Here is a 14,161-nt window from a genome sequence, read left to right on the forward strand (position 1 = left end):
GGGCCCAATTTTTTGCAAAATTCCGGTTCACCCTCAAACATGTCCCTGGCAAAGAAAATGCCCTAGCTGATGCTTTGTCACGACTTCCCCAGTATCGCAACGATTTCGATCGCCCCGTCGACTCCCTGTTCACTCCCGAACAGCGAGGGGAAGTCCCTGGCTTGGCCGTCACCACCCGATCCCAAGCCCGCCAACCGGAGACCCCCCCTACGCTCAAAGGTATCCCGGAAGCATTCCAACAGCGACTCCGGGACGCCTCCTTACAGGAGGAGGAGCACCATCTCCTCCCCACTGGCTTGGAACGAACCAACACTTGGTGGGTGCAAGGGGGGAAACTATATGTCCCATCTTCCCTTCGCAAAGAAGTATTGGGACTTGTACATGGGGCCAGGCTAGCGGGTCATTTTGGTTTCATAAAAACGCTTCACCTGGTTCGAAGGCAATTCTGGTGGCCCGGTATGAGATCTGATGTAGAGTTGTATGTGCGCAGCTGCCCCACCTGCGCCACAGCCAAGAAACGGATGGGAAAACCCCCGGGGCTTCTCAAGCCGCTTGAGAACCCCTCCCGTCCCTGGGAAGTCATCGCCATGGATTTTATCACCGACCTACCTCCAAGTCGGGGGAAAACGGTTCTCTGGGTTATCACAGACCTCTTTTCCAAACAGGTTCATTTCGTTCCATGTGCAGGTCTTCCTTCAGCCCAGGGCTTAGCTAAACTGTTCATCACGCACGTCCTCAGGCTACACTCGATCCCGAGGAAGGTCCTCTCCGACCGGGGGGTCCAGTTTGTTGCCAAATTCTGGCGGGCTTTCCTAAAGTTAATGGGAGTGGAGGAACAGGGCCTTTCTTCCGCCTATCACCCCCAAACGGATGGTCAAACGGAACGAGTAAATGCGGTAGTAGAATGTTATTTGCGTTGCTATGTAAATTTCCACCAGGACGACTGGGTCGACCTGCTGCCATTTGCCGAATATGCGTACAACAATGCGCCTCATTCCTCTACCGGCTTTAGTCCCTTCCAAGTTATATACGGGACGGATTTTGGCCCTTTCGGTTCTGCCCCCGTCTCGCCAGAGCTCCAGTCTACCCCTGATCTTCAGGAGTGGATTCAGGTGGTTAAATCCACCTGGCCATGGTTGCTCAAAAATCTGGAAAGGGCAAAAAGCAAGTACAAGGAACAAGCAGACAAACACCGGTCTCCGGGATGGGAACTCAAGGTGGGGGAGCAAGTCTATCTGTCCACCAAAAACCTCCGCTCTCTTCGCCCCTGCAAAAAACTGAGCGACCGTTATGTAGGACCTTTCCCCATTACCAGAGTAATCAACGAGGTTACCGTGGAACTGAGTCTCCCTAAGACTCTCAAGGGAGTTCATCCAGTCTTCCATATAAGCCTCCTCAAACCTTATGTAGCAGCTCCCCAGTTCCACCCCCCTCCCGCTCATGAGATTCCTACCGTAGTAGGAGGGGATACCCATTTGGAAATATCCAAGGTTTTAGATTCCAAATGGAAGAAAGGGAAACTGTTTTACTTTGTTCGCTGGAAAAACCTTGGCTCCGCTCATGACGAATGGGTGGCCGCACCCCACATGGCAGCTCCTCGCTTGGTCCGAGAATTCCACCTCGCTTATCCCGATAAGCCTCGTCCTCTCGGAGGGGGGCCTTAAGGGGGGCAGAATGTGAGGGTCTCTGTCTTTGTGTCTCTGCTTTCCATCACCTGCGGTGTTATCAGTGAACTCGTAAAAGCAGTTCACACCTTCTGGTCTCAGGCGCCAGGCCTGATGGCCCATGTATCTTCCCCCCCGCTGTTCTTCCTGCCAGTACTCCCTCAGGCCGGTGCGGCCTTGGAAGTGTGATAGCCGCACCAGACTTCCTGGGATCCGTCTGATGTTTTGTATTATGCCAAGCTTGTAACTTCCCATAACAATAAGTGTGAACCCCAGTGCCCCAGTGCCCTGGAGTCAATATATTCTGTAAACCCGTATAGCCCCTCACTTGCAACTTTCTACCTGTGCCTGTCTCATCTCCTGAAGGCTTCAATAAATCTATTGTTTCTGTATCAACGTCTGAGCAACTGATTTGGAGAAGCAAACTCAGAGAGGGGGATCTCTCACAGGTCCTCTGTGCAGGCACACATCCCTCCCTCCATCCCCGCTGTGGGCTGTCACTCATCAGAGCAGTTGTTCTGCAGTGGCAGATGGAGAACTGAGGGAGGAGAGTGACCCCCCCCCCGTCTTGTGTCCAATTGGGCAGGAAGAGCTGTTGGCTCGGACCCATGGTGGAGGGGAGGGGGAGTGCATGCTTCAAAGACAGACCTTTCCAGAAGCTTGTCAGAAAGATCCGCGGCTGGCCTGTGCATGCGCAGTACCTATGTGTGCCTGCAGAGGACCACTCAATAAACAACAGTTACAGGTAAGTGCAACACTGTTTCTACTGCTCAAGCACCATTCATAATTTGTATCTTTGACTTAGCTATGAGAAAAATTAGCTGTGTGTACTTAATAATCTGGTAAAGTGGATGAATGTCAATGGTAGAATCCACTTTTTATCACTGCAGTTAGGAAAGAGAACAGGAACCCAATAAATGGCAAACGGTTCCTATGTTTACCATTGAAATTAATCAGAGCAGCCAAATGGTTCATGCCCTAGTAATTAGAGTACTACAATGTGCTGTGTATGGGGCTGCCCTGGAAGACTGACTGGAAGCTGCAGTTAGTACAGAATGGTGCAGCCAGAAAGTTGACTGGAGTGAGCCATAGGGACTACGTCACTCCAGTCTTATTCCAGCTACACTGGCTCCCAATTTACTTCCATGCCCAATTCAAGGTGCTATATTGACCTTTAAAGGTCTTTATAGGTTGGGGCCAGCCTACCTTAAGGACTGTCTACTCCCATATGAATGTACCTGACCACTCCAGTCATTGTCAGAGGCTGTGAGCACTTGTCCCCTTGGTAATCCCATAAACAACATCCACAGGCGAGTAGTCCAAAAGAGAGTTGATTTATTAGAAAACCTACAGGTATACAGAGCTCAGGTAAATTGGCACGAATGAGAACTAAAGGCACGGCTTAAGGCCTATATGGAAGAGCATTGGTCATATCAAATACTGAAGGCAGCCATGGCAAAAAAAAAAAACCCCACGAGACCGGTTCCCACCGAGGAAAGGAATTTGGCAGTTACCAGGCTTCGCCTTGGGACGCACCTGGCAGAATCATAACACACACACAGTCTGGCTGTCTCAGCAGAGAGCAGACCTGACAGAGGCGCTGCTTTGGGTGCCCTCAGCATCTGAGACTAGACGGATGGCAAACTGAGAAAGAGCCTTCTAGGTTGTAATGCTGAAACTTTGGAACTCCTTCCCCAGGGAGAGTTGCCTCTTTCTCTCTATTGTTGTCTTCAGTCTTTTTGTTTTGTTTGGCATTCTCTCACTCTCTTATTAGCCTTCCTCTCCTCCCTGTTTTGCGTGCCTTAGTGTTTATGTTTTATTTTTAAACATATTTTGTGTTTGATGTTTTAATGTTTGAAATGTTTACCGCCTTGGAATCCTGAGTTGGGTAGAAAGGTGGTATAGAAATGCTTAAAATGAATAAATAATACTAGACAACTTGATGGGCATCTCTTTCGCTTATTTGAGATTCTTCTACTGTATTTCAGGTACAAGTGGGATTAAACATTTAAGTGATAATTTATGGATTGCATCAGTTCTTAAGCTTCCAAAAACTTAAGTCTACTAAATTCCATTACATTTTACTGTACTCTTGCTTTTCAGGAGGTAAATGCACTTGAATGTGAGATTCAGCTATTGAAAAACCTACTGCACGAAAGGATTGTTCAGTATTATGGCTGCTTGAGGGACCCCCCAGAAAGAACACTCTCTATATTCATGGAATATATGCCAGGGGTAAGCCAAAGATCAATTTCTACAGTATGTATGCACTATCAAATAAATAATGTTGCATACTGGATTCATTTTTAAAACTTTCCTGTTTGAAGGTATTCAGCCTTTCAAACACATTGCATGCCAACAGAAAGCCCCTATAAATTCCTCCTTATGACTGCACAAGTGACTGACTCTTATTTATCACATATTCAGCCTAAATAGCAAGTTGCATCCATCATTCCTGTGTATTGCTTTCTTGTGAACCATATTTAGCATCTTCAGCTCATTGATTTGATTTAGATGCAACATCAAAGCATGGCCTTCCACCATGTGAACAAGTTGGGAGGGGTGGGGTGGAATATCCATGCTCCCTCCCTTCCTTGTGTGCTGTCTACAAACCAGGGAGTAACTAATTTAGATCACAGGTGCAAACCAGAGTGTGCTAGTTCAAATGTAATAAGCCAAGGGTTTGCTGAAAACCAGGAAGTCATTTATTTGATTGCAAGACATAAGGGGAGGAGAAAGTGCACATTGATGACAGGACTGGCAAATATGTGTGTTTAACTCTGATTTCCCTGCTGTAATTGTCTTGACTGATTTGTTTGATCCCATTGGTAGAGTTTAGACATGGGGTCATCTTAACCATTATCAGTTTTCAGTTTGTACTGTCTTCTGACTTCCCAAATAAAAGCTAATAAGAATATATATGGTCCAGTGACAGGAATATGGAAACAGGCTACCCAAATGTGCAGCAGGCATGTAGAATGCTGCTTCCTGGAAAGAAGAAGCCTGCATCTGATGAGAGTAAAGCATGTGCATTGCCCAGTTTGGGTCCCTATTTTGAGTAGCTGGTACTAACAGCAGTATGTAACCTTCTTCTGTGCTTGAGGTTCTCTAGACAGAGGCAGAAGTTGGGCTTTGTACATCTACAGAGTGCTTATTTTAAAGTAAATCTTGCTATGCTATGTTGGTTCAACACCATTATGTCAAGAGCCTTTTAAAATGCCATTTGGATTTTTTTAACCATACATATGTTTTTTCCATATCTTTAATATAGATGCTAATGAGAGTTGAGCCAGATGGGGAGAGGTTTTCAAAGTCTTGTATCTATATAATGGTTAAATAGTTTGAAGGCAATAATTTTTCTTAATGGTCTTCCAGAGAGGCAGATCCACTATTAATACAGGCTACTGCAATGTTCATTTTTTTCTTTTGCACATAGGGCTCAATTAAAGATCAATTGAAGGCATATGGTGCACTCACGGAGAATGTGACTCGAAAGTATACCCGGCAGATTTTGGAAGGAGTTCACTATTTGCACAGTAACATGATTGTACACAGAGATATTAAAGGTAATGTTGGGGGTTGGTTGGCAGTTTGCCTATTCAGCTGCAAAGAAGTAACATAAATTATTGAATTGCAAGTGATGTCTCCAGTAGGTTAGCATCATATGATTTGTTTTAGAGGTTGTGTCAGAATGACTGTTTCTGCCATAAGAACAGCTGGCAGTGTTTCAGGTTGGGAAACAAGAACTGACCTATTGAGAAACAAATATATTGAGAAACTCATATTGTTTCGTCAAAAAGGCTGTAAGAAATATTACAGTGCTGTGGAAGCAAACCATTAAACTACATCTAAATTGACAGGGCTGCTAATAACTATGATTCCTTCCCCTTTGTACTGTCCAATATCCTTTTCTGGGGCTAGAGATTTCACCACAAAGGAGTTCATTGAATAAATCTGTATGGGGGGAATTGCCATGTCAGCAGTCTAATAATAAGGGTGTGTGTGTGGATTATTCACTTTTGAGTGACTGCTTTTCCTCTGATGGAGGGAGTCTCCTCACTTAGTGCAAGACAGTCATTGGATTCATCCCAATATTTAGTGTTCGTATAGTGCTGTTCTAAATGTTAAAAGTGCTTCACATACAATAGCTCCATAAATACATCCTGTAATGTAGATCACTATCACACACACACCCCAGTTGTAGATGGCGGTCTGAGGCTGAACAAATAGAGGTTTGGCAAGTGCCATGAAGTGAGTTCATGGCTGAGGTGAAATTTGAACTGGGGTTGTTCTGGCTCTCAGCACATGGTCTTGACTGCTACAGTGAGGGAAAAAAGTATTTGATCCCCTGCTGAATTTGCCCGTTGGCCCTCTGACAAAGAAATGACCAGTCCATAATTTTAATGGTAGGTCTATTGTAGCTGTGAGACAGAATAACAACAGGAAACCCCCAGAAACCCAGAAGACAAAAGTCAGAGATTGATGTGCATTATAATGAGTGAAATAAGTATTTGATCCCTTTGCAAAAGATGACTTAGTACTTGGTGACAAAACCCTTGTTGGCAATTGCAGAGGTCAGACGTTTCTTGTAGGTGGCCACCAGGTTTGCACACATCTCAGGAGGTATTTTGTCCCGCTCCTCTTTGCAGATCCTCTCCAAGTCAGTAAGATTTCGAGGCTGATGTGTAGCTACTCGAACCTTCAGCTCCCTCCACAGATTTTCGATGGGATTAAAGTCTGGAGACTTCTTCTTGAGCCACTCCTTTGTTGCCTTGGCCATGTGTTTTGGGTCCTTGTCATGCTGGAATACCCATCCTCGACCCATTTTCAATGCCCTGGCTGAGGGAAGGAGGTGCTCACCCAAGATTTGACGATACATGGTCCCGTCCATCGTCCCTTTGATGCGGTGAAGGTGTCCTGTCCCCTTAGCAGAAAAACACCCCCAAAGCATAATATGTCCCCCTCCATGTTTGACGGTGGGGATGGTGTTCTTGGGGTCGTAGGCAGCATTCCTCCTCCTTCAAACACGGCGAATTGAGTTGATGCCAAAGAGCTCGATTTTGGTCTCATCTGACCACAACACTTTCACCCAGTTCTCCTCTGGGTCATTCAGATGTGCACTGGCAAATTACAGACGGGCCTGTACATGTGCTGTCTTGAGCAAGGGGACCTTGCGGGCTCTGCAAGATCTCAGTCCTTCACAGCGTAGTGTGTTACCAACTGTTTTCATGGTGACTATGGTCCCAGCTGCCCTGAGATCATTGACAAGTTCCCCCCGTGTAGTTCTGGGCTGCTTCATCACCGTTCTCATGATCATTGCAACTCCACGAGATGAGATCTTGCATGGAGCCCCAGACCGAGGGAGGTTGACAGGGTTAGGGTTGTCACCTTCTCACCAAGCTGCTTGGCAATAGTCTTGTAGCCCAGTCCAGCCTTGTGCAGGTCTGCAGTCTTGTCCCTGACATCCTTGGACAGCTCTTTGGTCTTGGTCATGGTGGCTAGTTTGGAATCTGATGGATTGATTGCTTCTGTTGACAGCAGAACCCTAACCCTAACCATAACCCTAATCTGGCTGGTTGATAGGGGATCAAATACTTATTTCACTCATTATAATGCACATCAATCTCTGACTTTTGTCTTCTGGGTTTCTGGGGTTTTTCCTGTTGTTATTCTGTCTCCCACAGCTACAATAAACCTACCATTAAAATTTTGGACTGGTCATTTCTTTGTCAGAGGGCAAACGGGCAAATTTAGCAGGGGATCAAATACTTTTTTCCCTCACTGTATATGTTATGCCATATTTATAAAGCACCCTGTACTTGCATCCAAAGGACTTTTGGAAATACCTGTCTAGCAAAACAAAAAACAAACTGTAGGTTGCACCCACACCTCCCTCGTGGTTTCTCGGGGTACGTAATAGGAACTGCATTTATCCCCAGTCTCTGTTCATCATTCTCTTCCTTTTTGGCTTGATCCGCTTCCTAAGGTGGACATAAAGGTAGTTGCTGAATGGTTGTTCATGAAGGTTATAGTGTGTTATGTGACCCAGTCCAAAATCTGATTGCAAAATCAGTGGTACTTGGCTTTCAAAAATTAAATAAATGTACATGCAATTTCATTTAAGATTCTGCTGGCATCATGGAATTACATATTATACTGGAATGGGACTGTTTAATGGCAAATATACAGTCAATTGTATTTTAAAAATATTCTTCAGGAGCAAATATTCTACGGGACTCCGCAGGAAATGTTAAATTGGGTGATTTTGGTGCCAGCAAGCGGCTGCAAACAATTTGTCTGTCTGGCACGGGAATGAAATCTGCCACAGGAACTCCTTACTGGATGAGTCCGGAAGTTATCAGTGGAGAAGGTTATGGGAGGAAAGCAGATATCTGGTATGTTTCCTACTCTTATAAAAAGCATTTACACAGGACTTTACCGCTAAATGGTATTTCATCAGTTTTACTGTACATTTTGTTCTATAGTTTAGTGTTTATGCACTTGACGTTCCTGTCATGTAGTTGAATTTAAAAGTTATGGAGAGAAGGAAGAAAGCATCGGTATGACAGCTAAGTGCTCACCCCCAGAAGACTGTTTCAGCCAAAGAGAAGCCCACAGGGAGATAAGCTATATCTAAGCGTCAGATGGTGAGCTCGGCAGCAGCACTGGCAGGAAAACACTAGCAGTGAGTCATGGTTCAGAGAAGTGCCAGTCCTCCCTCAGTAACCCCTGGCCAGAGACAGTGTGGCTTAGTGGTTAAAAGCGGTGGACTTTAATCTGGAGAACCGGGTTTGATTCCCCACTCCTACACATGAGCAGCAGACTCTAATCTGGTGAACCGGATTTGTTTCCCCACTCCTACACATGAAGCCTGCTGGGTGACCTTGGACTAGTCACAGTTCTCTCTGAACTCTCTCAGCCTCACCTACCTCACAAGGTGTCTGTTGTAAAAGGGAAAGGGAAGGTGATTGTAAGCTGCTTTGAGACTCCTTAAAGGTGGAGAAAAGCGAGGTATAAAAATCAACTCTTCTTCTCTTAAGTTGGTTGTCATGGCAGTGGGGGCTAGGCAAGAGATGGGGAGAAACCCAGATGTCTTGAGTAGATGGGAGAGGCATGCTGTCACTTCTGGAGGGTGTTTAAACCCCAGCATCTCAAAGCTGAGGAAGAGGACATTTTTATAGCACAGAGAGAAAGAGAAAGTAGCCAGGAGAGAGGACCCCCTTGGCTCTCCAGTTGAAGCTCCAGCTGAGTAGGGTTGAGCATGGTGGGGCTAGCCTTGAGAAGCAGGCCTGTCCAACTCAGACATGAGATTGGTAAACAGGATCGTATTATTAGTCATATCTGCTCAGTGTGAAGTGACTGATACAGAAGTAAGAAGAGGAACTTTGGAGGTCTAATGCATGCTTTGAGATTTTTTATACAGTTGAGAGCAACCAGAGCATCACATTTTAAAACCAAGTTGAACTATGGTGACATTGCCCTTGTTTGTCATCTCATTCCTAAAAACATATGGCCTGATGCTTTAGTGGTGCTTGATGGTCTCTAGTACAAGCCAGGCCTGTGTGTCTATCTAGTAAGAAGTAATGGTATAATTCTGAATGTTTATTCCTGCCTCAAAAATTTGTTGTAGCTGTGCTTCATGTGACAGAAGGCCAAATATGCAATTTCTGATATGTGCATAAGAAATGGTGTATTTTGAATGGTGGTCTTTGAGTATGTATCCTGGTCTTCTTCCTTCAGGTACCTCAGACGGTATTAGTCGACAGTAACTCACTTTCATTCTTGCCTGTTGCAGGAGTGTAGGCTGTACAGTGGTGGAAATGCTCACTGAGAAACCGCCCTGGGCAGAATTTGAAGCCATGGCTGCCATCTTTAAAATTGCCACCCAGCCAACCAATCCCCAGCTGCCACCTCACGTCTCGGATCATGGTAGAGATTTCCTAAAGCGTATTTTTACCGAGGCCAAGTTGCGACCATCTGCAGATGAACTGCTAAGACACACATTTGCACATTATCACTGATGGGCCGCCTCAACCCAGCTCTCACCTACTGCATTTAGTTTCTGACTGCACTTTGGGTTTTTTGTTCTTTTACGCAAAGTTGACAAAAGACAATAGAGAACTTTTCTCTTGATTATTTTGTATAGATTGTTAACAGTCTCTTTATTTTAGAATGCAGATTGTGTTTTCCATTTAGAGCTAGAATGTTTTTCTTTCAACAGTGTACTGATGTGGTTCGTATTAAGCACTTTAGTACATATTCATTCCTGATTTAAGGGGAGACAAATACTTTGGACTGTCAGGAATTGTGTAATTTTTTTCTAGCCCTGCTGACTAACTTAAGATGCAGAGGAAAAATACAAGTTGCTAGCAGAGGGAAGATGAGGAAAATGTGTTTAATTGTCCTTTCTAGTATGTAGGTAGTTGCCGTTAGGGGTCTTGGTTGTGCTTCAGTTTCTAAATCAGTCTATGATCCATGGAAAGAGACATGTAAAGCTTAAAAAAACTGCTGGGCAGGGTGCACTGTGGAAATGACAGCATCTGACTAGCACATCACCTGCACCCCAAGTAAGCATATTATAATTTCTTCTTAAAATACACAAGGAAGTCCCCCTCCCAGCTGACTAGTTAAAGGGTCATGTAAGAGTTGAGAATTTCTGATGTATGGGGAATACAAATCAGGAGTCTTAGGTGCACAGATTATTGTAGGTCTATATTCCTCTAGAATACAAACCTTGAAGGACAGTGTCTCCATAACTAGGGAACTAACTGGCTGTGAAGAATAATCACATTATGAATTGAGAGCTAGTTCACTAGTTCTTCAAGTGTTGACCTCCTTTTTTAAAAGGAGCATGTTTCTAATTTCCATGGAGGAGATAAGTTTTAAAAATCAAAGCCAGGGTCTGCAAAGATGTGAGACTAGAGGAGGTCAGGGTGGGGCGTAAATAGCAAGTTACAAGGATATTTTACAGATCACTGTACAAGCCTGACATACTGTCCTATCTGCCTTGCCCTGTTGCCTAATAATATTTCATAAGAACAAGTCTTCCTTTCTTTCTTTCTCTCTTTCTCTCTCTCTCTCTCTCTCTCCTGTTACAATTTAGAGTACTTAGACTAGAATGGGTGGCAGTATCTAAAATAAGCTTACCATTACTGATGATGTTGAACAGGGTTCTGTCGATAAGAGGCACATATGATTTAGTGATTAATAGTATTTGCATAATTTGTGTGATTTGCATCATGGCAAGCATGCACAATTTGGTTTTCCAGGTTGTAGAGTTCTAGCTTTTGACCTGGAGTATACAAAATTTATTTATTTATTTATAATTAATTACAATATTTTTATTCCACCTTTTCAACTTGCTGAGTTCCAAAAGGAGGCTCACAAATGGAAATACATAACCGTACCATAATTGTAAAATCCATAAGCATATGAAATAGAAACAGACCCCTCAAATAACAAACAGGAAACACCACCACAAGTATGAGTAAATTAGTTAGCTTGTCACATTGTGCCTAAACTTTATAGACTTGGTGCCATATGAATGTCTCTGGGAAGGGTATTTCTCAGTTGGGGTGCCACTATAGAAAAGGCCCTTCTCCAGTTGCCAGCCACCAAATCTCAGAAAGCAGAACTCCTGAAAAGGAGCCTCTGCAGATGATTGCAAAGAATGAGCAGGTTGACTTGAGAACAGGCAGTCTTTCAGATTTGTGTTCCTAATTGTCATAAGGCACAGGGAAGCTCATTAAAAATAGACCTGGATGCTTCTGTGCATATCTTTTAAGTATTAGTAACAAAGATTCTTCAGGTAGCCGGCTCGAGGTCGACTCAGCCTTCCATCCTTCCAGTGTCGGTAAAATGAGTACCCAGCTTGCTGGGGGTAAAGGGAAGATGACTGGGGAAGGCACTGGCAAACCACCCCGTAAACAAAGTCTGCCTAGAAAACGTCGGGATGTGACGTCACCCCATGGGTCAGGAATGACCCTGTGCTTGCACAGGGGACCTTTACCTTTTTAACAAAGATTCATATTTGAGATTATTATCACAAGTGAGTGTATCCAAGTTCAGGCATCTGAATATGATGCAGTGCTTCAAAAATACTTGGATAATGTTTTAATCCCTTCGCAAAACGAAGTCCTCTGTATAATTCTAGTTACTAGTGTCATGTGGCAATAAATCACTAAAGAATGAGAAGTTCCATTTCCAAGAAGTGGTGTTGCTAAATGTTGCCAAACATTTCCCAGGGAAAACCTTGAGGGCAGCCTTTACAGAGGCATCAAGGGCTGAACACTGAAGAGTAACAGATGTGTACGTAGGTGCTATACAAATCTGGCTGTATTTTATTAATATTAAAAAATCTGTCCTTGGAACAAAAACCTGAACAGCAGTGAAATCTGGAACAATTTAAACTAAGTGTGTGTGTGAGAGACAGAGATAATTGGGGCCAACAATGTTCTCAATCTCTTAAACCCAATTATGAGATCAGGAACTTCAGAATATCCAGGTTAGTGTTAAGCATGGTTGCATCTAGAGAGGTAGCCCTTTAGTCTAATTGTAGCAAAATAAAACGAAAGTCCAGTGGCACCTTAAAGACTAACAACATTTATTGCAGCATGAGCTTTTGTGAATCCGAGCTCACTTCTTCAGATGCAGTGCAAGCATGGTTAAGATCAGCGTTGGATGGTTTAAAACCAGAAGGGGAATCTGCATTGGTCAGGGTCTTAGGAGAGCACGTCTGATACTTTGACCATGGTTAAGGGATGAGGATTATTGTATATGCTCCAGCCTACATAGTAAGAGCACAGAATTTTGAGTATCAGATGTTGGTTGAACAAAAGGCAGTTGTGCAATAGGTCACACCAAGGACTTTTGCAGTATTTCCAAATTCTGCTAAAACCCCATCAAACTGTAACTATGCAAATTGTGTAGAACATGCAAATTAAGTAAATATGCAAATATGCGTAATTTGATCCACTAGTAGATATGGGGGATAGGTTGACCTGAGAATCCAAGCATCCCAGCAATACCAAGCAATGTATATATATTTAGGTTTTTTGGAGTCAGACTTCCTCATTCTGTTCATTTGTCAACATTTTAAAATCTAGCAGGCAGACAATCATTGCAGCCTCTCAGTGACTTCGGCAATGCATCCAGGCCGATTGAACAGAAGTAAGTCTGGCTCTTGCAGCATGACTTGAGGAGCATGTTTGTACCTTTCTTCTCTCTGGAGAATAGTAACTTTGTTTAAAAAAATGTTGTTTTAATGCTGCAGACTTTAAAAATGTTAGTCTGGAAATATCCTGTTTGAGATGCAGAATATAAATGGGTGCTGGAACAATCATTCAGTAACTGTCTGGCTTGGCTCTTTAGCTGTGTAAAGAACTGTGCTTTCTTGTGATCTGATCTCAAGTAAGTTGGTTGGGTTTTCATTCCATCACCCATTGCCTTGTGAAGCTTGATATGCATGAAAGCCAAGATTGGGAGTGGGTGGGAAGTAAACCGAATGGGACTAAAACGGGCAACTTGATGGATTGCGAGATGCAAGGCTGGCTTTTAGGAATCTGGATCTGCCTTAACTTGTTTCCCGTCATTTGGTTACCAGTCATCAGTGGCAGGACTGCTGTTTCAGCATCTGGGGCAGAAAGCAAATTTCAGTGAGATATGACAGTTGTCTTCCTCCCTCCCACTCTAGTTCATGGTATGCAGCAGTGTGATCTTGACACAGGAGAGGAGTAAGAGTTCATCTTAAGAGAGCCTTCCGGGGGGTCGGGGTAGGGGCTTTAAGAACACTGATGCCTCTCTTGCTAGACAAAAGCCTAGGATGCCACTTGGTTGTTACACTAGAAGGGACAGAGAACTTTACATTTAAGCAATTAGAAGGGACCTTTTAAAATGTTATTGTTGCTTAACACTGCAGGTAAGACTATGCTGATTAATATGTAAGGGCGTAAAAAGCTAATCGGCCAAGGTGTTGATAGCTGTCTGATATAATTAGAAACCTAGAGCAAGTGGAACAAAACCTTACTGTATGAATTAGTCATTAAAATATGCAAATGTTCAGAGTACGATATCTTTACCTGTAGATATTTGGAGTTAAAGAAAACCCAAATAGAGGTTTGTTAAGCCAGGCTTTTTGCTTGTCTGGATATGTGTAGTTGTTTAGGACAAAACAAGCAAACACCTGGAGCAGCCTATACAAACATGGGTTCCTGTATTTCCTGGGTTCTGTGCAACCTCAGTGGTACTAGACATGAAAAATGCCTTATGATTTTGGTTCTCTTGCTGCATCTTTTCCATTCACTATTTGATTTCTACACAACAGGCTGTTTGTTTAGGTCTGAAGTAATAGACTGTGCTTTAGCTCCCACTTTGCTTTTAAGAACACCAGAGTCATCCGTGTCCCAGAACATGCAAACCACATCTACGTTTCTTTTATTGCTTTGACTAATTAAGCATAAACATGCAACTTAACAGTTTGTGTAATCTTAACAAAGTTG

The 14,161-nt window shown here is 43.6% G+C and overlaps 1 protein-coding gene across 1 annotated transcript in view; it reads left to right on the plus strand.

Moving 5' to 3' along the window:
* The window catches only part of MAP3K2 (mitogen-activated protein kinase kinase kinase 2), a 43,464-nt gene extending 33,506 nt beyond the window's left edge, over window positions 1-9,958 (plus strand). Inside the window, exons 13-16 of the mRNA XM_056861665.1 lie at window positions 3,768-3,899; window positions 5,101-5,230; window positions 7,882-8,059; window positions 9,460-9,958. Of these exons, the coding sequence (XP_056717643.1) occupies window positions 3,768-3,899; window positions 5,101-5,230; window positions 7,882-8,059; window positions 9,460-9,685 (666 nt within the window). The 3' untranslated portion in view covers window positions 9,686-9,958. The remainder of the gene's footprint in view (window positions 1-3,767; window positions 3,900-5,100; window positions 5,231-7,881; window positions 8,060-9,459) is intronic.
* The last annotated feature ends 4,203 nt before the right edge of the window (window positions 9,959-14,161 follow it).

Source organism: Euleptes europaea, chromosome 15 (genome assembly GCF_029931775.1).
Source record: "Euleptes europaea isolate rEulEur1 chromosome 15, rEulEur1.hap1, whole genome shotgun sequence".
NCBI lineage: Eukaryota > Metazoa > Chordata > Lepidosauria > Squamata > Sphaerodactylidae > Euleptes > Euleptes europaea.